This window comes from Mustelus asterias, unplaced genomic scaffold (genome assembly GCF_964213995.1).
Source record: "Mustelus asterias unplaced genomic scaffold, sMusAst1.hap1.1 HAP1_SCAFFOLD_3231, whole genome shotgun sequence".
Lineage (NCBI taxonomy): Eukaryota > Metazoa > Chordata > Chondrichthyes > Carcharhiniformes > Triakidae > Mustelus > Mustelus asterias.
Window position 1 is genome coordinate 11,737 of NW_027593176.1, and position 25,399 is coordinate 37,135.

The following is a 25,399-nucleotide window of genomic DNA, read 5'->3' on the forward strand; positions in this document are numbered from 1 at the left end:
GGTGTCTCTCAGTCCCCTCTCTCTCTCTCAGGGAGATATCTGTACACTGACTGCTGTCTCTCAGTCCTCTCTCTCTCTCTCAGGGAGATATCTGTACACTGACTGGTGTCTCTCAGTTCCCTCTCTCTCTCTTCTCAGGGAGATTGTGGTGAACCACTGTTACTACATGTATGTACCTGGACACACCCGTGCCGCACCTGGCCCGAGACTCCTCCCTTTCCACCTGAGACCCCTCCCTTTCCACCCAGAGTGGGGTATAAAAGTGACGGTCCCTCCTCCTCGCCTCAGTCTAGACCAGGTCAGCTACAAGGGTGTGCTCCTGTTCTCAGTGAATAAAAAGCCTATTAGTTTTCCCTCACTCTCAGAAGCCTACGCGTCGTAATTGATAGTGCATCAGTGTTATCCACTGAGAGAGAAAGAAAAACAGGAAGGAGCAGCTTTTAAAGCCCGACACTCTCAATTTGGATCCGCAAGCGCCCGGGGGCAGCCAACAGCTTTAACCACTGGCTGAAGTGCTTCAAAGCATTCCTCGGAGCCTCCACGGCCGTCCGGTCCGATGCAGACAAGCTACACGTGCTCAACGCCCGGGCAAGCGACGCCGTTTTCGCCGCCATCTGTGACGCGGAAACGTATGCCGATGCGCTCGCAAAGAGCCAATGCAGCCAGCAGACGAACGGAGTCCACGCCAGGCACGTGCTAGCGACCCGTAAGCAGCGGCCCGCGGGAATCAAACGCACAGTTCCTCCGCCACCTACGTGCGCTCGGCAGGGCTTGTAACTGCGTATCCGCTGCGCAGTGTACGGGGGACGTGATCCGCCATGCCTACGTTACGGGCATCGCGCCCAACTACATCCGACAGCGCCTGCTGGAACAAGGTGGGCTAGATCTTCCAAAAACGGTAGCGCTCGCCGAATCCCTCGAAGTGGCATCACGTAACCTCGAGGCGTACGCGCCCGACCACGCAACATGGTGGGCCTCACGGACACTGTCATCCCAGTACCTAGGGGGGGCCTCCAAGTTATGCCACGCAGCGCCCCACCAGTGACGCAGCGGGGCGCGGCAGCCCCCAAGTGTTACTTTTGAGGCCTAGCGAAACACCCCCGACAACGCTGCCCGGCAAGAGTGGCGTTCTGCTCAGGGCGTGGACAGAAAGGCCACTCCGCAAAGGTCTGCAGGGCGAATTCGCAACCGAATAGCGACCCAAGGGAACAGAAAACCCGATCGCCATCGGCCGCGTGGGAGACAAGGGGGCCGCCATCTTGGACACCCGAGACCACGTGTGAGCCCGGGGAGCCGCCATTTTGGACGCCATCGGCCGCTTGGGAGACAAGGGGGCCGCCATCTTGGACACCAGAGACCACGTGTGAGCCCGGGGAGCCGCCATTTTGGACGCCATCGGCCGCTTGGGAGACAAGGGGGCCGCCATCTTGGACACCAGAGACCACGTGTGAGCCCGGAGAGCCGCCATCTTGGACACGGTCAACCGCATGCGAGACAAGGGGGCTGCCATCTTGGACACCAGAGACCATGAGTGAGCCCGGGGAGCCGCCATTTTGGACGCCATCGGCCGCTTGGGAGACAAGGGGGCCGCCATCTTGGACACCAGAGACCATCTGTGAGCCCGGGGAGCCGCCATTTTGGACGCCATCGGCCGCGTGGGAGACAAGGGGGCCGCCATCTTGGACACCCGAGACCACGTGTGAGCCCGGGGAGCCACGTGGGAGACAAGGGGGGCCGCCATCTTGGACACGGTCGACCGCATGCGAGACAAGGGGAGCCGCCATCTTGGACACCAGCGACCACGTGTGAGCCCGGGGAGCCGCCATTTTGGATGCCATCGGCCGCTTGGGAGACAAGGGGGCCGCCATCTTGGACACCAGAGACCACCTGTGAGCCCGGGGAGCCGCCATTTTGGACGCCATTGGCCGCGTGGGAGACAAGGGGGCCGCCATCTTGGACACCCGAGACCACGTGTGAGCCCGGGGAGCCGCCATCTTGGACGCGGCCGACCGCATGCGGGACAGGGGGAGCCGCCATCTTGGACGCCGGCCGATGATTCTGCGGGATCCACGGTGGCAGTGGTCCAGCTGGACCAGTCTCGTCCACATCAGATCGCCAGGTCTACGATGGACATCCAGGTAAACGGCCGCGCGGGAAATTGTTTGTTTGACAGCGGGAGTACGGAGAGCTTCATCCACCCCGATACTGTGCGTCGCTACGCCCTTTCGGTGCGGCCAGTCAAGCAAACCATTTCCTTGGCCTCAAAGTCCCGCTCCGTCGATGTCCTCGGGTGCTGCGTGGTGACTCTTAACGGTTCGGGGGACCGATTACGCAAATTTTAAGCTCCTGGTGCTCCCACACCTCTGCGCTCCCGTGCTCTTAGGGCCTTGACTTCATGACACATCTTAAGAGTGTCACGCTGCAGTACAACGGGCTCCTTCCCCGATCTCGGTTTGCAACCCTCAGTTCCTGGACTACCCACTGCACACCACCTGCGGCCTTTCGACCCTCCAAGTCACCCCTCCCTCGCTATTCGAACACCTCACCCCCGAGTGTAAGCCCATCGCCACTAAGAGCAGACGGTACAGTGCGACGGACAGGACCTTCATTAGGTCCGAGGTCCAGCGGCTCCTGAAGGAAGGGATCATCGAGGTGAGTACCAGCCCCTGGAGAGCGCAGGTGGTAGTGGTCAAAACTTGGGAGAAACACCGGATGGTCATCGATTCCAGTCAGACCATCAACCGGTACACGCAGCTGGATGCGTATCCCCTTCCGCGCGTATTGGTAGGACTAATTTAAATGTGGATTTCAGGGTCAAAGGTAGGGTTCTGAAGACTGTGGAGGAACAGAGAGATCTTGGGGTCCATATCCACAGATCTCTAAAGGTTGCCACTCAAGTGGATAGAGCTGTGAAGAAGGCCTGTAGTGTGTTAGCTTTTATTAACAGGGGGTTGGAGTTTAAGAGCCGTGGGGTTATGCTGCAACTGTCCAGGACCTTGGTGAGACCACATTTGGAATATTGTGTGCAGTTCTGGTCACCTCACAAAAAGGAGGATGTGGAAGCGCTGGAAAGAGTGCAGAGGAGATTTACCAGGATGCTGCCTGGTTTGGAGGGTAGGTCTTATGAGGAAAGGTTGAGGGAGCTAGGGCTGTTCTCTCTGGAGCGGAGGAGGCTGAGGGGAGACTTAATAGAGGTTTATAAAATGATGAAGGGGGAATAGATAGAGTGAACGTTCAAAGACTATTCCCTCGGGTGGATGGAGCTATTACAAGGGGGCATAACTATAGGGTTCGTGGTGGGAGATACAGGAAGGATATCAGAGGTAGGTTCTTTACGCAGAGAGTGGTTGGGGTGTGGAATGGACTGCCTGCAGTGATAGTGGAGTCAGACACTTTAGGAACATTTAAGCGGTTATTGGATAGGCACATGGAGCACACCAGGATGATAGGGAGTGGGATAGCTTGATCTTGGTTTCAGATAAAGCTCGGCACAACATCGTGGGCCGAAGGGCCTGTTCTGTGCTGTACTGTTCTATGTTCGAGAGTAAAGCTCCCTCTACACTGTCCCCATCAAACACTCCCAGGACAGGTACAGCACGGGGTTAGATACAGAGTAAAGCTCTGCGTACACTGGGTACACTCAGTATCACTCCTGGTGTTAATGCCAGGGATATGGAACAAGAACAAGGTGAGATGGTTTGAAAGATTATTTTAATTGGATATTAAAAGGATCACAAAATGAAAATTGAAAAATACAGACACAAAATTATTTTTCCGTTTTCTCTTCCAGGTTTGGTGAGTTTCCCAAACCTTGTCTGTTGAAATATTCAGATTCTGGACAAACTTTGCCCCTTCTGACCAGAGCAGACATTTAATCTGGATGCATTGAACCGGCTGAAATAACTTCTGACAAATTCATTTGCTTCAGAATGTTCCAAAGCAAATCCTGCCATATTGAGGGAGCGCCGCACTGTGGGTGGGTCGGTGCTGAGGGAGCGCCGCACTGTGGGAGGGTCAGTGCTGAGGGAGCGCCGCACTGTGGGAGGGTCGGTGCTGAGGGAGCGCCGCACTGTGGGAGGGTCAGTGCTGAGGGAGCGCCGCACTGTGGGAGGGTCGGTGCTGAGGGAGCGCCGCACTGTGGGAGGGTCAGTGCTGAGGGAGCGCCGCACTGTGGGAGGGTCAGTGCTGAGGGAGCGCCGCACTGTGGGAGGGTCAGTGCTGAGGGAGCGCCGCACTGTGGGAGGGTCGGTGCTGAGGGAGCGCCGCACTGTGGGAGTGTCGGTGCTGAGGGAGTGCCGCACTGTGGGAGGGTCAGTGCTGAGGGAGCGCCGCACTGTGGGCAGTGCTGAGGGAGCGCCGCACTGTGGGAGGGTCGGTGCTGAGGGAGAGCCGCACTGTGGGAGGGTCAGTGCTGGGGGAGCGCCGCACTGTGGGAGGGTCAGTGCTGAGGGCGCGCCGCACTGTGGGAGGGTCAGTGCTGAGGGAGCGCCGCACTGTGGGAGGGTCAGTGCTGAGGGAGTGCCGCACTGTGGGAGGGTCAGTGCTGAGGGAGCGCCGCACTGTGGGAGGGTCAGTGCTGGGGGAGCGCCGCACTGTGGGAGGGTCAGTGCTGAGGGCGCGCCGCACTGTGGGAGGGTCAGTGCTGAGGGAGCGCCGCACTGTGGGAGGGTCAGTGCTGAGGGAGCGCCGCACTGTGGGAGGGTCAGTGCTGAGGGAGCGCCGCACTGTGGGAGGGTCAGTGCTGAGGGAGCGCCGCACTGTGGGAGGGTCGGTGCTGAGGGAGCGCCGCACTGTGTGAGGGTCAGTGCTGAGGGAGCGCCGCACTGTGGGAGGGTCAGTGCTGAGGGAGCGCCGCACTGTGGGAGGGTCGGTGCTGAGGGAGCGCCGCACTGTGGGAGGGTCGGTGCTGAGGGAGCGCCGCACTGTGGGAGGGCCAGTGCTGAGGGAGCGCTGCACTGTGGGAGGGTCGGTGCTGAGGGAGCGCCGCACTGTGGGAGGGTCAGTGCTGAGGGAGCGCCGCACTGTGGGAGGGTCGGTGCTGAGGGAGCGCCGCACTGTGGGAGGGTCGGTGCTGAGGGAGCGCCGCACTGTGGGAGGATCGGTGCTGAGGGAGCGCCGCACTGTGTGAGGGTCAGTGCTGAGGGAGCGCCGCACTGTGGGAGGGTCGGTGCTGAGGGAGCGCCGCACTGTGGGAGGGTCAGTGCTGAGGGAGCGCCGCACTGTGGGAGGGTCAGTGCTGAGGGAGCGCCGCACTGTGGGAGGGTCAGTGCTGAGGGAGCGCCGTACTGTGGGAGGGTCGGTGCTGAGGGAGCGCCGCACTGTGGGAGGGTCAGTGCTGAGGGAGCGCTGCACTGTGGGAGGGTCAGTGCTGAGGGAGCGCCGCACTGTGGGAGGGTCAGTGCTGAGGGAGCGCCGCACTGTGGGAGGGTCGGTGCTGTGGGAGCGCCGCACTGTGGGAGGGTCGGTGCTGTGGGAGCGCCGCACTGTGGGAGGGTCGGTGCTGTGGGAGCGCCGCACTGTGGGAGGGTCAGTGCTGAGGGAGCGCCGCACTGTGTGGGAGGGTCAGTGCTGAGGGAGCGCCGCACTGTGGGAGGGTCGGTGCTGAGGGAGCGCCGCACTGTGGGAGGGTCGGTGCTGTGGGAGCGCCGCACTGTGGGAGGGTCGGTGCTGAGGGAGCGCCGCACTGTGGGAGGGTCGGTGCTGAGGGAGCGCCGCACTGTGGGAGGGTCGGTGCTGAGGGAGCGCCGCACTGTGGGAGGGTCAGTGCTGAGGGAGCGCCGCACTGTGGGAGGGTCGGTGCTGTGGGAGCGCCGCACTGTGGGAGGGTCGGTGCTGAGGGAGCGCCGCACTGTGGGAGGGTCGGTGCTGTGGGAGCGCCGCACTGTGGGAGGGTCAGTGCTGAGGGAGCGCCGCACTGTGGGAGGGTCAGTGCTGAGGGAGCGCCGCACTGTGGGAGGGTCGGTGCTGTGGGAGCGCCGCACTGTGGGAGGGTCAGTGCTGTGGGAGCGCCGCACTGTGGGAGGGTCGGTGCTGTGGGAGCGCCGCACTGTGGGAGGGTCAGTGCTGAGGGAGCGCCGCACTGTGGGAGGGTCAGTGCTGAGGGAGCGCCGCACTGTGGGAGGGTCAGTGCTGAGGGAGCGCCGCACTGTGGGAGGGTCAGTGCTGTGGGAGCGCCGCACTGTGGGAGGGTCGGTGCTGAGGGAGCGCCGCACTGTGGGAGGGTCAGTGCTGAGGGAGCGCCGCACTGTGGGAGGGTCAGTGCTGTGGGAGCGCCGCACTGTGGGAGGGTCGGTGCTGAGGGAGCGCCGCACCGTGGGAGGGTCGGTGCTGAGGGAGCGCCGCACTGTGGGAGGGTCAGTGCTGAGGGAGCGCCGCACTGTGGGAGGGTCGGTGCTGAGGGAGCGCCGCACTGTGGGAGGGTCAGTGCTGAGGGAGCGCCGCACTGTGGGAGGGTCGGTGCTGAGGGAGCGCCGCACTGTGGGAGGGTCAGTGCTGAGGGAGCGCCGCACTGTGGGAGGGTCGGTGCTGAGGGAGCGCCGCACTGTGGGAGGGTCGGTGCTGAGGGAGCGCCGCACTGTGGGAGGGTCAGTGCTGAGGGAGTGCCGCACTGTGGGAGGGTCAGTGCTGAGGGAGCGCCGCACTGTGGGAGGGTCAGTGCTGAGGGAGCGCCGCACTAGAACATAGAACATAGAAAGTCACAGCACAAACAGGCCCTTCGGCCCACAAGTTGCGCCGATCACATCCCCACCTCTAGGCCTATCTATAGCCCTCAATCCCATTAAATCCCATGTACTCATCCAGAAGTCTCTTAAAAGACCCCAACGAGTTTGCCTCCACCACCACCGACGTCAGCCGATTCCACTCACCCACCACCCTCTGAGTGAAAAACTTACCCCTGACATCCCCCCTGTACCTACCCCCCAGCACCTTAAACCTGTGTCCTCTCGTAGCAACCATTTCAGCCCTTGGAAATAGCCTCTGAGAGTCCACCCTATCCAGACCCCTCAACATCTTGTATACCTCTATCAGGTCACCTCTCATCCTTCGTCTCTCCAGGGAGAAGAGACCAAGCTCCCTCAACCTATCCTCATAAGGCATGCCCCCCAATCCAGGCAACATCCTTGCACTGTGGGAGGGTCGGTGCTGAGGGAGCGCCGCACTGTGGGAGGGTCAGTGCTGAGGGAGCGCCGCACTGTGGGAGGGTCGGTGCTGAGGGAGCGCCGCACTGTGGGAGGGTCGGTGCTGTGGGAGTGCCGCACTGTGGGAGGGTCGGTGCTGAGGGAGCGCCGCACTGTGGGAGGGTCGGTGCTGAGGGAGCGCCGCACTGTGGGAGGGTCAGTGCTGAGGGAGCGCCGCACTGTGGGAGGGTCAGTGCTGAGGGAGCGCCGCACTGTGGGAGGGTCAGTGCTGAGGGAGCGCCGCACTGTGGGAGGGTCGGTGCTGAGGGAGCGCCGCACCGTGGGAGGGTCGGTGCTGAGGGAGCGCCGCACTGTGGGAGGGTCAGTGCTGAGGGAGCGCCGCACTGTGGGAGGGTCAGTGCTGAGGGAGCGCCCCCCTCTCCGAGGTTCCCCTGGGTACAATTATTTCTTCTTTGTTTCCTTGCAAGCCACCACATATCGCTGAGCAACGTTTAGGGGCGGAGAATAACCGTCAGCGTACGATGTATCCTCAAAAAGGACAGAATAATCTTCCTGAGGCTACGGGAAAAATAACAGCAGAATCAATATCTGATCACTGACTGGTGTCTCTCAGTCCCCTCTCTCTCTCTCTCAGGGAGATATCTGTACACTGACTGGTGTCTCTCAGTCCCCTCTCTCTCTCAGGGAGATATCTGTACACTGACTGGTGTCTCTCAGTCCCCTCTCTCTCTCAGGGAGATATCTGTACACTGACTGGTGTCTCTCAGTCCCCTCTCTCTCTCAGGGAGATATCTGTACACTGACTGGTGTCTCTCAGTCCCCTCTCTCTCTCAGGGAGATATCTGTACACTGACTGGTGTCTCTCAGTCCCCTCTCTCTCTCAGGGAGATATCTGTACACTGACTGGTGTCTCTCAGTCCCCTCTCTCTCTCTGGGAGATATCTGTACACTGACTGGTGTCTCTCAGTCCCCTCTCTCTCTCTCAGGGAGATATCTGTACACTGACTGGTGTCTCTCAGTCCTCTCTCTCTCTCAGGGAGATATCTGTACACTGACTGGTGTCTCTCAGTCCCCCCTCTCTCTCTCAGGGAGATATCTGTACACTGACTGGTGTCTCTCAGTCCTCTCTCTCTCTCAGGGAGATATCTGTACACTGACTGGTGTCTCTCAGTCCCCCCTCTCTCTCTCTCAGGGAGATATCTGTACACTGACTGGTGTCTCTCAGTCCCCTCTCTCTCTCAGGGAGATATCTGTACACTGACTGGTGTCTCTCAGTCCTCTCTCTCTCTCAGGGAGATATCTGTACACTGACTGGTGTCTCTCAGTCCTCTCTCTCTCTCAGGGAGATATCTGTACACTGACTGGTGTCTCTCAGTCCCCCCTCTCTCTCTCAGGGAGATATCTGTACACTGACTGGTGTCTCTCAGTCCCCTCTCTCTCTCTCAGGGAGATATCTGTACACTGACTGGTGTCTCTCAGTCCCCTCTCTCTCTCTCAGGGAGATATCTGTACACTGACTGGTGTCTCTCAGTCCCCTCTCTCTCTCAGGGAGATATCTGTACACTGACTGGTGTCTCTCAGTCCCCTCTCTCTCTCAGGGAGATATCTGTACACTGACTGGTGTCTCTCAGTCCTCTCTCTCTCTCAGGGAGATATCTGTACACTGACTGGTGTCTCTCAGTCCCCCCTCTCTCTCTCTCAGGGAGATATCTGTACACTGACTGGTGTCTCTCAGTCCCCTCTCTCTCTCTCTCAGGGAGATATCTGTACACTGTCTGGTGTCTCTCAGTCCTCTCTCTCTCTCAGGGAGATATCTGTACACTGACTGGTGTCTCTCAGTCCCCCCTCTCTCTCTCAGGGAGATATCTGTACACTGACTGGTGTCTCTCAGTCCCCTCTCTCTCTCTCAGGGAGATATCTGTACACTGACTGGTGTCTCTCAGTCCCCTCTCTCTCTCTCTCAGGGAGATATCTGTACACTGACTGGTGTCTCTCAGTCCCCTCTCTCTCTCAGGGAGATATCTGTACACTGACTGGTGTCTCTCAGTCCTCTCTCTCTCTCAGGGAGATATCTGTACACTGACTGGTGTCTCTCAGTCCCCCCTCTCTCTCTCTCAGGGAGATATCTGTACACTGACTGGTGTCTCTCAGTCCCCTCTCTCTCTCTCTCAGGGAGATATCTGTACACTGACTGGTGTCTCTCAGTCCTCTCTCTCTCTCAGGGAGATATCTGTACACTGACTGGTGTCTCTCAGTCCCCCCTCTCTCTCTCAGGGAGATATCTGTACACTGACTGGTGTCTCTCAGTCCCCTCTCTCTCTCTCAGGGAGATATCTGTACACTGACTGGTGTCTCTCAGTCCCCTCTCTCTCTCTCTCTCTCAGGGAGATATCTGTACACTGACTGGTGTCTCTCAGTCCCCTCTCTCTCAGGGAGATATCTGTACACTGACTGGTGTCTCTCAGTCCCCTCTCTCTCTCTCTCAGGGAGATATCTGTACACTGACTGGTGTCTCTCAGTCCCCTCTCTCTCTCTCAGGGAGATATCTGTACACTGAGGGGTGTCTCTCAGTCCCCTCTCTCTCTCTCAGGGAGATATCTGTACACTGACTGGTGTCTCTCAGTCCCCTCTCTCTCTCTCAGGGAGATATCTGTACACTGACTGGTGTCTCTCAGTCCCCTCTCTCTCTCTCAGGGAGATATCTGTACACTGACTGGTGTCTCTCAGTCCCCTCTCTCTCTCAGGGAGATATCTGTACACTGACTGGTGTCTCTCAGTCCTCTCTCTCTCTCTCAGGGAGATATCTGTACACTGACTGGTGTCTCTCAGTCCCCTCTCTCTCTCAGGGAGATGTCTGTACACTGACTGTGTCTCTCAGTCCCCTCTCTCTCAGGGAGATATCTGTACACTGACTGGTGTCTCTCAGTCCTCTCTCTCTCTCAGGGTGATATCTGTACACTGACTGGTGTCTCTCAGTCCCCCCTCTCTCTCTCAGGGAGATATCTGTACACTGACTGGTGTCTCTCAGTCCCCTCTCTCTCTCTCAGGGAGATATCTGTACACTGACTGGTGTCTCTCAGTCCCCTCTCTCTCTCGGGGAGATATCTGTACACTGACTGGTGTCTCTCAGTCCCCTCTCTCTCTCTCTCAGGGAGATATCTGTACACTGACTGGTGTCTCTCAGTCCCCTCTCTCACTCTCAGGGAGATATCTGGACACTGACTGGTGTCTCTCAGTCCCCTCTCTCTCTCTCAGGGAGATATCTGTACACTGACTGGTGTCTCTCAGTCCTCTCTCTCTCTCAGGGTGATATCTGTACACTGACTGGTGTCTCTCAGTCCTCTCTCTCTCTCAGGGTGATATCTGTACACTGACTGGTGTCTCTCAGTCCCCTCTCTCTCTCTCAGGGGGATATCTGTACACTGACTGGTGTCTCTCAGTCCTCTCTCTCTCTCAGGGTGATATCTGTACACTGACTGGTGTCTCTCAGTCCCCTCTCTCTCTCTCAGGGAGATATCTGTACACTGACTGGTGTCTCTCAGTCTCTCTCTCTCTCTCAGGGAGATATCTGTACACTGACTGGTGTCTCTCAGTCCCCTCTCTCTCTCAGGGTGATATCTGTACACTGACTGGTGTCTCTCAGTCCTCTCTCTCTCTCTCAGGGAGATATTTGTACACTGACTGGTGTCTCTCAGTCCCCCCTCTCTCTCAGGGAGATATCTGTACACTGACTGGTGTCTCTCATTCCCCTCTCTCTCTCTCTCTCTCTCTCAGGGAGATATCTGTACACTGACTGGTGTCTCTCAGTCCTCTCTCTCTCTCTCTCTCAGGGAGATATCTGTTCACTGACTGGTGTCTCTCAGTCCCCCCTCTCTCTCTCAGGGAGATATCTGTACACTGACTGGTGTCTCTCAGTCCCCTCTCTCTCTCTCAGGGAGATATCTGTACACTGACTGGTGTCTCTCAGTCTCTCTCTCTCAGGGAGATATCTGTACACTGACTGGTGTCTCTCAGTCCCCCCTCTCTCTCTCAGGGAGATATCTGTACACTGACTGGTGTCTCTCAGTCCCCCCTCTCTCTCTCAGGGAGATATCTGTACACTGACTGGTGTCTCTCAGTCCTCTCTCTCTCTCAGGGAGATATCTGTACACTGACTGGTGTCTCTCAGTCCCCCCTCTCTCTCTCAGGGAGATATCTGTACACTGACTGGTGTCTCTCAGTCCCCCCTCTCTCTCTCAGGGAGATATCTGTACACTGACTGGTGTCTCTCAGTCCTCTCTCTCTCTCAGGGAGATATCTGTACACTGACTGGTGTCTCTCAGTCCCCTCTCTCTCTCTCAGGGAGATGTCTGTACACTGACTGGTGTCTCTCAGTCCTCTCTCTCTCTCTCTCAGGGAGATATCTGTACACTGACTGGTGTCTCTCAGTCCCCTCTCTCTCTCAGGGAGATATCTGTACACTGACTGGTGTCTCTCAGTCCCCCCTCTCTCTCCGTTACTTACCCGTTGGGGAGCTGTGTGGATGAGAGCTCGGTAGAAACAGGTTGTCTGCGGGTACAAGGCCAGAACCAGCTGATCCTTTTGGAATAAGGCTTCTGGATCTGTCTCGGGGTTTGCTTTCCACTGTGGGAGCGGGATAATGCGTCTGCGACTGAGGGTATGGCGTCTGGAACAGTAACACAAGGGGTCAGTTAAGGCTGGGGGGGAATTAGACATAGAAACAGGGAAGATAGGAGCAGGAGGAGGCCATTCGGCCCTTCGAGCCTGCTCCCCATTCATCACCATCATGGCCCATCATCCAACCCAATAGCTTCATCCTGCTTTCCCCCCATAACCTTTGACCCCGTTCGCCCCCCCCGAGCGCTCCATCCAGCCGCCTCTCCAATACAGTCAGTGTTTTGGCATCAACTCCTTCCTGTGGGAATGAATTCCACAGGCTCACCGCTCTTTGGGTGGCACAGCTGGTTCGCAACTGCTGCCTCACAGCGCCAGGGACCCGGGTTCGATTCCCGGCTCGGGTCACTGTCTGTGCGGAGTTTGCACATTCTCCCCGTGTCTACGTGGGTTTCCTCCGGGTGCTCCGGTTTCCTCCCACAGTCCGAAAGATGTGTAGGTTAGGTGGATTGGCCGTGCTAAATTGTCCCTGAGTGTCCAAAGATGTGTAGGTTAGGGGGATTGGCCGTGCTAAATTGTCTCTCAGTGTCCAAAGATGTGCGGGTTAGGTGGATTGGCCATGCTAAATTGTCCCTTAGTGTCCATAGATGTGCAGGTTAGGTGGATCGGCCATGCTAAATTGCCCCTTAGTGTCCAAAGATGTGTAGGTTAGGGTGGATTGGCCATGCTAAATTGTCCCTTAGTGTCCAAAGATGTGCGGGTTAGGTGGATTGGCCATGCTAAATTGCCCCTTAGTGTCCAAAGATGTGTAGGTTAGGTGGATTGGCCATGCTAAATTGTCCCTGAGTGTCCAAAGATGTGTAGGTTAGGTGGATTGGCCGTGCTAAATTGTCCCCTTAGTGTCCAAAGATGTGTAGGTTAGGGGGATTGGCCATGCTAAATTGTCCCTTCATGTCCAAAGATGTGTAGGTTAGGTGGATTGGCCGTGCTAAATTGCCCCTTAGTGTCCAAAGATGTGTAGTTTAAGGGGATTGGCCATGCTAAATTGTCCCTTAGTGTCCAAAGATGTGTAGGTTAGGGGGATTGGCCATGCTAAATTGTCCCTTAGTGTCCAAAGATGTGTAGGTTAGGGGGATTGGCCATGCTAAATTGCCCCTTAGTGTCCAAAGATGTGTAGGTTAGGGGGATTGGCCATGCTAAATTGTCCCTCAGTGTCCAAAGATGTGCGGGTTAGGGGGATTGGCCATGCTAAATTGTCCCTTAGTGTCCAAAGATGTGCAGGTTAGGGTGGATTGGCCATGCTAAATTGTCCCTTAGTGTCAGGGGGATTAGCAGGGTAAATATGTGGGGTTAGGGGGGTAGGGCCTGGGTGGGATTGTGGTCGGTGCAGACTCGATGGGCCGAATGGCCTCCTTCTGCAGTGTCGGGATTCTACGATTCTCTGGGTGAAGGAATATCTCCTCACCTCCCGTCCTAAATGGTCTCCCCCCCCAATCCTCAGACTGTGACCCCCCCTGGTTCTGGACCCCCCCTCACCATCGGGGACTCCCTCCCTGTATCTACCCTGTCCGGTCCTGTTAGAATTTTATGAGTCTCTGTGAGATTCCCCCCTCATTCGTCTGAACCCCAGGGGAAACAATCCTAACCCCGTCAATCTCTCCTCGTCCATCAGTCCCACCATCCCTGGGATCAGCCTGGGAAACCTTCGCTGCAACTCCCTCGAGAGCAAGAACACCCTTCCTCAGAAAAGGAGACCAAAACTGCGCACAATACTCCAGGTGTGGCCTCACCAAGGCCCTGTATAATCGCAACAACACATCCCTACTCCTGTACTCCAAACCTCTGGACACGGAATGAGTCTCACAGCTTTGGAAATCATCATACGTAGACAGATTCTGACACTGTACCCCCAAAGAAAGCTCCACATAGGTCAGTGCTGAGGGAGCGCCGCACTGTGGGAGGGTCGGTGCTGAGGGAGCGCCGCACTGTGGGAGGGTCGGTGCTGAGGGAGCGCCGCACTGTGGGAGGGTCAGTGCTGAGGGAGCGCCGCACTGTGGGAGGGTCAGTGCTGAGGGAGCGCCGCGCTGTGGGAGGGTCAGTGCTGAGGGAGTGCCGCACTGTGGGAGGGTCAGTGCTGAGGGAGCGCCGCGCTGTGGGAGGGTCAGTGCTGAGGGAGCGCCGCACTGTGGGAGGGTCAGTGCTGAGGGAGCGCCGCACTGTGGGAGGGTCAGTGCTGAGGGAGCAGTGCATTGTGGGAGGGTCAGTGCTGAGGGAGCGCCGCACTGTGGGAGGGTCAGTGCTGAGGGAGCAGTGCATTGTGGGAGGGTCAGTGCTGGGGGAGCGCCGCACTGTGGGAGGGTCAGTGCTGAGGGAGCGCCGCACTGTGGGAGGGTCAGTGCTGAGGGAGCAGTGCATTGTGGGAGGGTCAGTGCTGAGGGAGCGCCGCACTGTGGGAGGGTCAGTGCTGAGGGAGCGCCGCGCTGTGGGAGGGTCGGTGCTGAGGGAGCGCCGCACTGTGGGAGGGTCAGTGCTGAGGGAGCAGTGCATTGTGGGAGGGTCAGTGCTGAGGGAGCGCCGCACTGTGGGAGGGTCAGTGCTGAGGGAGCGCCGCACTGTGGGAGGGTCAGTGCTGAGGGAGCGCCGCACTGTGGGAGGGTCAGTGCTGAGGGAGCGCCGCACTGTGGGAGGGTCAGTGCTGAGGGAGCGCCGCACTGTGGGAGGGTCAGTGCTGAGGGAGCGCCGCACTGTGGGAGGGTCGGTGCTGAGGGAGCGCCGCACTGTGGGAGGGTCGGTGCTGAGGGAGCGCCGCACTGTGGGAGGGTCAGTGCTGAGGGAGCGCCGCACTGTGGGAGGGTCAGTGCTGAGGGAGCGCCGCACTGTGGGAGGGTCAGTGCTGAGGGAGCGCCGCACTGTGGGAGGGTCAGTGCTGAGGGAGCGCCGCACTGTGGGAGGGTCGGTGCTGAGGGAGCGCCGCACTGTGGGAGGGTCAGTGCTGAGGGAGCGCCGCACTGTGGGAGGGTCGGTGCTGAGGGAGCGCCGCACTGTAGAATATAAAAACTTACTCCTTTCCCTCTTCATCGATATCATCTACCTCGTATCTGTTGGGAGGAGAGAGAGAGAAAGACGATTACTGAAAACTCTGGGTATTACAAGGGACAGTTCAACAGGGTCCCAATTCCCCAGGGGACCAAACATCCGGGACCCTTGCTTTTTGGCCATTGAGATCCAGGCGAGATTGCCTCTCTCACTAATTTCTTTGCCAATCTGGCCAGCACAGGCCAGGGGGCCGGACCCCTCCCTCCGCACACTCCCTCCGTCCCTCCTCTTGTCAAGGCACGAATCACTTCCAGCCTCCCGGAGTACCTGGATCCACTACAGTTCGCAACAGGTCCACAGCGGACGCCATCTCCCTGGCCCTGCACTCAACCCTGGAACACCTGGACAACAAGGACCACCTCCGTCAGACTCCTATTTATTGACGACCGCTCAACCTTCAACACCATTATTCCCACGAAACCCATCTCCAAACTCCCGTGGCCTGGGCCTCGGCAACTCCCTCTGCGACTGGGATCCTGAACTTCCCAACCCACAATCAGTAAGGATCGGCAACAACACCTCCTCCACGATCGTCCTCAACACCGGTGCCCCACAAGGCTGTGTTCTCAGCCCCCCTACTCTACTCCTTATCCACCCCCTGACTGTGCGGCCAATCTCCCCTCCAATTCCATTTCCAAGTTTGCTGACGACACCCCCGTAGTGGGTCGGATCTCAAACAATGACGGGACGGAGAACAGGAATGAGACAGAGAATCTGGTGAACTGGCAACAATAATCTCTCCCTCAATGTCAACAAGACGAAGGAGATTGTCATCGACTTCAGGAAGCGTAAAGGAGAACATCCCCCTGTCGACATCAACGGGGACCAAGTAGAAAGGGTCGAGAGAGCTTCAAGTTTCTAGGTGTCCAGATCACCAACAACCTGTCCTGGTCCCCCCCCACGCCGACACTATAGTTAAGAAAGTCCCACCAACGCCTCTACTTTCTCAGGGAGACTAAGGAAATTTGGCATGTCCGCTCCGACTCTCACCAACTTTTACAGATGCCCCATAGAAAGCATCCTTTCTGGGTTGTATCACAGCTTGGTCTGGGGCTCCTGCTCTGCCTAAGACCGCAAGGAACTACAAAAGGGGGTCGTGAATGTAGCCCAGTCCCATCACCAGCCTCCCATCCATTGACTCTGTCTACACTTCCCTCGGGGGAAAAGCAGCCGGCATAATTAAGGACCCCCCCCACGCACCCCGGACATTCTCTCTTCCACCTTCTTCCTTCGGGGAAAAAGATACAAAAGTCTGAGGTCACGTACCGACCGACTCAAGAACAGCTTCTTCCCTGCTGCTTTTGAATGGACCGACCTCGCATTAAGTTGATCTTTCTCTACACCCCGAGCTGTGACTGTAACGCTACATTCTGCACCCTCTCCTTTCCTTCTCTATGAACGGTATGCTTTGTCTGTATAGCGCGCAAGGAACAATACTTTTCACTGTCTCCCAGTACACGTAACAATAATAAACCAGATCAGATCCTGGGACTCACTTGTTGGTCGTGTGGCTATAACTGACAACCTCGGCCAGGATCCACTGTTCATCCCCGTCCAGGCCCTTCACGCGAGCTGCAACCTTATCACCAGGTTTGGCCACGTAGTCACTGGACGCTGGGATTGCCCCACAGAGCGGGGGAGGCCTGGGACAGAGAGAGAGAGGCAGAGAGAGAGGCAGAGAGAGAGAGGCAGAGAGAGAGAGGCAGAGAGAGAGAGGCAGAGAGAGAGAGGCAGAGGCAGAGAGAGAGACAGAGAGAGAGACAGAGAGAGAGAGGCAGAGAGAGAGAGAGACAGAGAGAGAGAGAGACAGAGAGAGTGAGGCAGAGAGAGTGAGGCAGAGAGAGAGAGACAGAGAGAGAGAGGCAGAGAGAGAGAGACAGAGAGAGAGAGACAGAGAGAGAGAGAGACAGAGAGAGAGAGAGACAGAGAGAGAGAGAGGCAGAGAGAGAGAGAGGCAGAGAGAGAGAGAGGCAGAGAGAGAGAGAGGCAGAGAGAGAGAGAGGCAGAGAGAGAGAGAGGCAGAGAGAGAGAGGCAGAGAGAGAGAGGCAGAGAGAGAGACAGAGAGAGAGACAGAGAGAGAGACAGAGAGAGAGAGGCAGAGAGAGAGAGAGACAGAGAGAGAGAGAGACAGAGAGAGAGAGAGACAGAGAGAGAGACAGAGAGAGAGAGGCAGAGAGAGAGAGACAGAGAGAGCGAGACAGAGAGAGAGAGAGAATTACAAATATTAAGTCTTATTTAGCTCTCAAACAGATTTGATCACAACACGAGGAGGCCATTCAGCCCCTCTCTCTCCAGCCTGCTACACAGGAACAGGAGGCGGCCCATTCAGCCTCTCTCTCTCCAGCCTGTTACACAGGAACAGGAGGAGGCCATTCAACCCCTCTCTCTCCAGCCTGTTACACAGGAACAGGAGGAGACCATTCAGCCCCTCTCTCTCCAGCCTGTTACACAGGAACAGGAGGAGGCCATTCAGCCCCTCTCTCTCCAGCCTGTTACACAGGAACAGGAGGAGGCCATTCAGCCCCTCTCTCTCCAGCCTGTTACACAGGAACAGGAGGAGGCCATTCAGCCCCTCTCTCTCCAGCCTGTTACACAGGAACAGGAGGAGGCCATTCAGCCCCTCTCTCTCCAGCCTGTTACGCAGGAACAGGAGGAGGCCATTCAGCCCCTCTCTCTCCAGCCTGTTACACAGGAACAGGAGGAGGCCATTCAGCCCCTCTCTCTCCAGCCTGTTACACAGGAACAGGAGGAGGCCCATTCAGCCCCTCTCTCTCCAGCCTGTTACACAGGAACAGGAGGAGGCCCATTCAGCCCCTCTCTCTCCCCAGCCTGTTACACAGGAACAGGAGGAGGCCCATTCAGCCCCTCTCTCTCTCTCCAGCCTGTTACACAGGAACAGGAGGAGGCCCATTCAGCCTCTCTCTCTCCAGCCTGTTACACAGGAACAGGAGGAGGCCCATTCAGCCCCTCTCTCTCCAGCCTGTTACACAGGAACAGGAGGAGGCCATTCAGCCTCTCTCTCTCTCCAGCCTGTTACACAGGAACAGGAGGAGGCCATTCAGCCTCTCTCTCTCCAGCCTGTTACACAGGAACAGGAGGAGGCCATTCAGTCCCTCTCTCTCCAGCCTGTTACACTGGTGACTAGTGGTGTGTCTCAGGGCTCGGTGCTGGGACCCCAACTTTTCACAATACACATTCACGATTTGGAGGAAGGAACTGAAGGCACTGTTGCTAATTTTGCAGATGATACAAAGACATGAAGAGGGACAGGGTAGTATTGAGGAAGCAGTGGGGGCTACAGAAGGACTTGGGCAGGTTCGGAGAGTGGGATAAGCAGTGGCAGATGGAACACAATGTGGGAAAGTGTGAGGTTCGGCACTTTGGAAGGAGGAATGGAGGAGAGACTATTCTCTAAATGGGAAATGTTTCGGAAATCAGAATCACAAAGGGACTTGGGAGTCATTGTTCAAGATTCTCTTGAGGTTAACGAGCAGGTTCGGTCGGCAGTTAGGAAGGGAAATGCAATGTTAGCCTTCATGTCGAGAGGGCTAGAATACAAGAGCAGGGATGGACTTCTGAGGCTGGATAAGGTTCTGGTCAGACCCCATTTGGAGCAGTTTTGGGTCCCCGTATCTAAGGAAGGATGTGCTGGCCTTGGAAAGGGTCCAGAGGAGGTTCACAAGAATGATCCCTTGGAATGAAGAGCTTGTCATATGAGGAACGGGTTGAGGACTCTGGGTCTGTACTCGTTGGGAGTTTAGAAGGATGAGGAGGGGGGATCTTATTGAAACTTACAGGATACTGCGAGGCCTGGATAGAGTGGACGTGGAGAGGATGTTCCCACGAGTAGGAAAAACTAGAACCAGAGGGAACACAACCTCAGGCTGAAGGGACGATCCTTTAAAACGGAGATGAGGAGGAATTTCTTCAGCCGGAGAGTGGTGAATGTGTGGAACTCTTTGCCGCAGAAGGCTGTGGAGGCCGGATCATTGAGTGTCTTTAAGACAGAGATAGATAGGTTCTTGATTAATAAGGGGATCAGGGGTTATGGGAAAAGGCAGGAGAATGGGGGTGGGGAAAATATCAGCCATGATTGAATGGGGCAGCAGACTCGATGGGCCGAGTGGCCTAATTCTGCTCCTATCTCTTGTGGTCCAATACCCCACAACCCATTGGATAATGGAAGTCTCACCAAATATAAAATTAATCATCGACTGATGTGCGGGAGATTTCCAAACCCCTTCCCGACCTTCGTGTGAAAGAAGTGTCTCCTAAGTTCTCCCTGAAGGCTCTGTGCCTCAAATTAGACAGGCCTCCCTCTTCCTGAGCTCTCCCATGTACCAGTTTCCCTCGGTCTGTCTCTCTCTCTCTCCATCCAATCCATTCCCCGGAATATCCTGAAATCTCCCAACAAATCCCGCTCCCCCCACTTTCACCTTCCAAATCCCGGGGAAATACCACCCAAGGAAGTGTCCAATCCCCCCATCGTTCCGGTCTAGCGATCTTCCTCGGTGGGGGCCAAGATGACACTTAATAACATAAGAAATAGGAGCAGGAGTAGGCCATCTCGCCCCTCGAGCCTGCCCCGCCATTCAATAAGATCGTGGCTGATCTGAAGTGGATCAGTTCCACTTACCCGCCTGATCCCCATAACCCTTAATTCCCTTCCCGATCAGGAATCCATCTATCCGTGATTTAAACATATTCAACGAGGTAGCCTCCACCACTTCAGTGGGCAGAGAATTCCAGAGATTCACCACCCTCTGAGAGAAGAAGTTCCTCCTCAACTCTGTCCTAAACTGACCCCCCCTTATTTTGAGGCTGTGCCCTCTAGTTCCAGCTTCCTTTCTAAGTGGAAAGAATCTCCTCCACCTCTACCCTATCCAGCCCCCGCATTATCTTATATGTCTCTATAAGATCACCCCTCATCCTTCTAAACTCCAACAAGTACAAACCCAATCTGCTCAGTCTCTCCTCATAATCAACACCCCTCATCTCCGGTATCAACCTGGTGAACCTTCTCTGCACTCCCACCAAGGCCAATAGATCCTTCCGCAAATAAGGGGACCAAAACTGCACACAGTATTCCAGTTGCGGCCTCACTTAAGTCCCGCTATTTTCTCCATCCGTGGCAGTTATCCAGTTCAGGCGATGGAGCCAAGTGGTGGGGGTATGGGAGACACACACACACATAGAGACCTCGTTTGCCTCCCCCCCAACCTCCGCCTCACCCCCCCACTCCCTCCTCCCCCCCGCCCCCCCCCCCCCCCCCCCCCGGCCCCGAGACTTACTTCTCTCCCGGTTTCCCGATCCAGAGAGGTAGTGTCATGGCGGACTGTTGAAGGAGGGTCATTAGAACCCCGCGCCGCATGGTTTTCCTGGGGGGTTCGGTGTCGTTGTACAGTCCGGCGTTCCGGGCAGCTGCGAATCGTTCATGATTATTATTCATAATGAATAATCGGGAATCTCGCCAACGTCTTCGCAGCTGCCCGTCTGTCTCCCTTGCTCTGGGCTGCACCCGTTTCTCCCGCCGGGCAGCGGAGAGACATAACTCCTCAAGATCCTCCGTCTCGGAGCCCTCCGTCCCCGAGGCGACGGCCCTATCCCCCCCGTCGGCGCCCAGATCCCCCCATCCCGAGGCGACGCCCCAATCCCTCCATCTCGCAGTGACGCCCGGATCCCTCCGTCCTGCGACAGCGCCCGGATCCCTCCGTCCTCCACAGTTCAACAACCTCTCCGCGCTTAACTAATGTTCCTCAAACTGAATCCTTGCAAGTCCGCCGCTCCGCAAATGATCACCCCCCTCCCATTCCCTTCTGGCCCCCAGGAAACTGAGGTGACTGTCGTTCCCTGGTCAACTGCTCCACGCTCCTTGTAATCTGCCAATAAACTCGAATTATCCTCTGCTTAGCCTGCCCTGCTCCAGTGGAAACCAGCCCAGGAATGGGGTCCCGGGGTAATTGACATACCGATTCGCCGTTCTTCCAACATGGACTTAATCTCGGCAATCTTGTCCAAAGCTTTCCGTAATATACTAGACAGAAAGAGAGGGAGAGAGAGAGACAGGAGGCGTGAGAGATGGGGGGAGAGAGAGAAAGAAAGGGAAGGGTGAGAGGCGGGGGGGGGAGAGAGAAATGGTGAGAGAAAGAGGGGGAGAGAGAGAGAGGGGGGAGGGAGAAGGAATGGAAGAGAAAGATCCAATATCATTATTCAACAATATTGAGGTTACGCTGAATGGGCAGAGGGAGCGCCGCACTGTGGGAGGGTCGGTGCTGAGGGAGCGCCGCACTGTGGGAGGGTCGGTGCTGAGGGAGCGCCGCACTGTGGGAGGGTCGGTGCTGAGGGAGCGCCGCACTGTGGGAGGGTCGGTGCTGAGGGAGCGCCGCACTGTGGGAGGGTCGGTGCTGAGGGAGCGCCGCACTGTGGGAGGGTCGGTGCTGAGGGAGCGCCGCACTGTGGGAGGGTCGGTGCTGAGGGAGCGCCGCACTGTGGGAGGGTCGGTGCTGAGGGAGCGCCGCACTGTGGGAGGGTCGGTGCTGAGGGAGCGCCGCACTGTGGGAGGGTCGGTGCTGAGGGAGCGCCGCACTGTGGGAGGGTCAGTGCTGAGGGAGCGCCGCACTGTGGGAGGGTCAGTGCTGAGGGAGCGCCGCACTGTGGGAGGGTCGGTGCTGAGGGAGCGCCGCACTGTGGGAGGGTCGGTGCTGAGGGAGCGCCGCACTGTGGGAGGGTCGGTGCTGAGGGAGCGCCGCACTGTGGGAGGGTCAGTGCTGAGGGAGCGCCGCACTGTGGGAGGGTCAGTGCTGAGGGAGCGCCGCACTGTGGGAGGGTCAGTGCTGAGGGAGCGCCGCACTGTGGGAGGGTCAGTGCTGAGGGAGCGCCGCACTGTGGGAGGGTCAGTGCTGAGGGAGCGTCGCACTGTGGGAGGGTCAGTGCTGAGGGAGCGCCGCACTGTGGGAGGGTCGGTGCTGAGGGAGCGCCGCACTGTGGGAGGGTCAGTGCTGTGGGAGCGCCGCACTGTGGGAGGGTCAGTGCTGAGGGAGTGCCGCACTGTGGGAGGGTCAGTGCTGAGGGAGCGCCGCACTGTGGGAGGGTCGGTGCTGAGGGAGCGCCGCACTGTGGGAGGGTCAGTGCTGAGGGAGCGCCGCACTGTGGGAGGGTCGGTGCTGAGGGAGCGCCGCACTGTGGGAGGGTCGGTGCTGAGGGAGCGCCGCACTGTGGGAGGGTCAGTGCTGAGGGAGCGCCGCACTGTGGGAGGGTCGGTGCTGAGGGAGCGCCGCACTGTGGGAGGGTCGGTGCTGAGGGAGCGCCGCACTGTGGGAGGGTCGGTGCTGAGGGAGCGCCGCACTGTGGGAGGGTCAGTGCTGAGGGAGCGCCGCACTGTGGGAGGGTCAGTGCTGAGGGAGCGCCGCACTGTGGGAGGGTCGGTGCTGAGGGAGCGCCGCATTGTGGGAGGGTCGGTGCTGACGGAGCGCTGCACTGTGGGAGGGTCAGTGCTGAGGGAGCGCCGCACTGTGGGAGGGTCAGTGCTGAGGGAGCGCCGCACTGTGGGAGGGTCGGTGCTGAGGGAGCGCCGCACTGTGGGAGGGTCGGTGCTGAGGGAGCGCCGCACTGTGGGAGGGTCGGTGCTGAGGGAGCGCCGCACTGTGGGAGGGTCAGTGCTGAGGGAGCGCCGCACTGTGGGAGGGTCAGTGCTGAGGGAGCGCCGCACTGTGGGAGGGTCAGTGCTGAGGGAGCGCCGCACTGTGGGAGGGTCGGTGCTGAGGGAGCGCCGCACTGTGGGAGGGTCGGTGCTGAGGGAGCGCCGCACTGTGGGAGGGTCAGTGCTGAGGGAGCGCCGCACTGTGGGAGGGTCAGTGCTGAGGGAGCGCCGCACTGTGGGAGGGTCAGTGCTGAGGGAGCGCCGCACTGTGGGAGGGTCGGTGCTGAGGGAGCGCCGCACTGTGGGAGGGTCGGTGCTGAGGGAGCGCCGCACTGTGGGAGGGTCGGTGCTGAGGGAGCGCCGCACTGTGGGAGGGTCAGTGCTGAGGGAGCGCCGCACTGTGGGAGGGTCAGTGCTGAGGGAGCGCCGCACTGTGGGAGGGTCAGTGCTGAGGGAGCGCCGCACTGTGGGAGGGTCAGTGCTGAGGGAGCGCCGCACTGTGGGAGGGTCAGTGCTGAGGGAGCGCCGCACTGTGGGAGGGTCAGTGCTGAGGGAGCGCCGCACTGTGGGAGGGTCAGTGCTGAGGGAGCGCCGCACTGTGGGAGGGTCGGTGCTGAGGGAGCGCCGCACTGTGGGAGGGTCGGTGCTGAGGGAGCGCCGCACTGTGGGAGGGTCAGTGCTGAGGGAGCGCCGCACTGTGGGAGGGTCAGTGCTGAGGGAGCGCCGCACTGTGGGAGGGTCAGTGCTGAGGGAGCGCCGCACTGTGGGAGGGTCGGTGCTGAGGGAGCGCCGCACTGTGGGAGGGTCGGTGCTGAGGGAGCGCCGCACTGTGGGAGGGTCGGTGCTGAGGGAGCGCCGCACTGTGGGAGGGTCGGTGCTGAGGGAGCGCCGCACTGTGGGAGGGTCAGTGCTGAGGGAGCGCCGCACTGTGGGAGGGTCAGTGCTGAGGGAGCGCCGCACTGTGGGAGGGTCAGTGCTGAGGGAGCGCCGCACTGTGGGAGGGTCAGTGCTGAGGGAGCGTCGCACTGTGGGAGGGTCAGTGCTGTGGGAGCGCCGCACTGTGGGAGGGTCAGTGCTGAGGGAGTGCTGCACTGTGGGAGGGTCGGTGCTGACGGAGCGCTGCACTGTGGGAGGGTCAGTGCTGAGGGAGCGCCGCACTGTGGGAGGGTCAGTGCTGAGGGAGCGCCGCATTGTGGGAGGGTCAGTGCTGAGGGAGCGCCGCACTGTGGGAGGGTCGGTGCTGAGGGAGCGCCGCACTGTGGGAGGGTCGGTGCTGAGGGAGCGCCGCACTGTGGGAGGGTCGGTGCTGAGGGAGCGCCGCACTGTGGGAGGGTCGGTGCTGAGGGAGCGCCGCACTGTGGGAGGGTCAGTGCTGAGGGAGCGCCAGTGCTGAGGGAGCGCCGCACTGTGGGAGGGTCAGTGCTGAGGGAGCGCCGCACTGTGGGAGGGTCAGTGCTGAGGGAGCGCCGCACTGTGGGAGGGTCAGTGCTGAGGGAGCGCCGCACTGTGGGAGGGTCAGTGCTGAGGGAGCGCCGCACTGTGGGAGGGTCGGTGCTGAGGGAGCGCCACACTGTGGGAGGGTCAGTGCTGAGGGAGCGCCGCACTGTGGGAGGGTCAGTGCTGAGGGAGCGCCGCACTGTGGGAGGGTCAGTGCTGAGGGAGTGCCGCACTGTGGGAGGGTCGGTGCTGAGGGAGCGCCGCACTGTGGGAGGGTCGGTGCTGAGGGAGCGCCGCACTGTGGGAGGGTCAGTGCTGAGGGAGCGCCGCACTGTGGGAGGGTCGGTGCTGAGGGAGCGCCGCACTGTGGGAGGGTCAGTGCTGAGGGAGCGCCGCACTGTGGGAGGGTCGGTGCTGAGGGAGCGCCGCACTGTGGGAGGGTCAGTGCTGAGGGAGCGCCGCACTGTGGGAGGGTCAGTGCTGAGGGAGCGCCGCACTGTGGGAGGGTCAGTGCTGAGGGAGCGCCGCACTGTGGGAGGGTCAGTGCTGAGGGAGCGCCGCACTGTGGGAGGGTCAGTGCTGAGGGAGCGCCGCACTGTGGGAGGGTCAGTGCTGAGGGAGCGCCGCACTGTGGGAGGGTCGGTGCTGAGGGAGCGCCGCACTGTGGGAGGGTCAGTGCTGAGGGAGCGCCGCACTGTGGGAGGGTCGCTCACTTACTTGCATTCTGCCTCAGCATCAGCCTTCGCCGTGGTGTACAGACCTCGGAGCTTTGTGCGGTAGTATGGTGATACTGCAGAGATGGGAGACACATTGACAATGGAACAGCGACACCCCCTCCCTGTCTCTGTAATCCCCTCCAGCCCCCTACACCCCCTCCCTGTCTCTGTAACCCCCTCCAGCCCCCTACACCCCCTCCCTATCTCTGTAACCTCCTCCAGCCCCCTACACCCCCTCCCTATCTCTGTTACCCCCTCCAGCCCCCTACACCCCCTCCCTGTCTCTGTAACCCCCTCCAGCCCCCTACACCCCCTCCCTGTCTCTGTAACCCCCTCCAGCCCCCTACACCCCCTCCCTGTCTCTGTAACCCCCTCCAGCCCCCTACACCCCCTCCCTGTCTCTGTAACCCCCTCCAGCCCCCTACACCCCCTCCCTGTCTCTGTAACCCCCTCCAGCCCCCTACACCCCCTCCCTATCTCTGTAACCTCCTCCAGCCCCCTACACCCCCTCCCTGTCCCTGTAACCTCCTCCAGCCCCCGACACCCCCTCCCTATCTCTGTAACCTCCTCCAGCCCCTACACCCCCTCCCTGTCTCTGTAACCTCCTCCAGCCACCTACACCCCCTCCCTAACTCTGTAACCTCCTCCAGCCACCTACACCCCCTCCCTATCTCTGTAACCTCCACCAGCCCCCTACACCCCCTCCCTATCTCTGTAACCCCCTCCAGCCCCCTACACCCCCTCCCTATCTCTGTAA

At 59.0% G+C, this 25,399-nt stretch overlaps 1 protein-coding gene across 1 annotated transcript; it reads right to left on the reverse strand.

Annotated features, from left to right (window-relative positions):
* Positions 1 to 3,695: 3,695 nt before the first annotated feature.
* On the reverse strand, positions 3,696 to 24,716 carry sgf29 (SAGA complex associated factor 29; the record flags this gene model as incomplete). The annotated part of the gene is made up of 9 exons (XM_078208141.1): positions 3,696 to 4,267; positions 5,353 to 6,508; positions 7,293 to 7,697; positions 11,643 to 11,805; positions 14,816 to 14,851; positions 16,346 to 16,492; positions 20,142 to 20,271; positions 20,820 to 20,884; positions 24,644 to 24,716. Coding segments are annotated over 7 exons (731 nt in total), but the record flags the coding sequence as incomplete, so codon positions are not given.
* Positions 24,717 to 25,399: the final 683 nt, after the last annotated feature.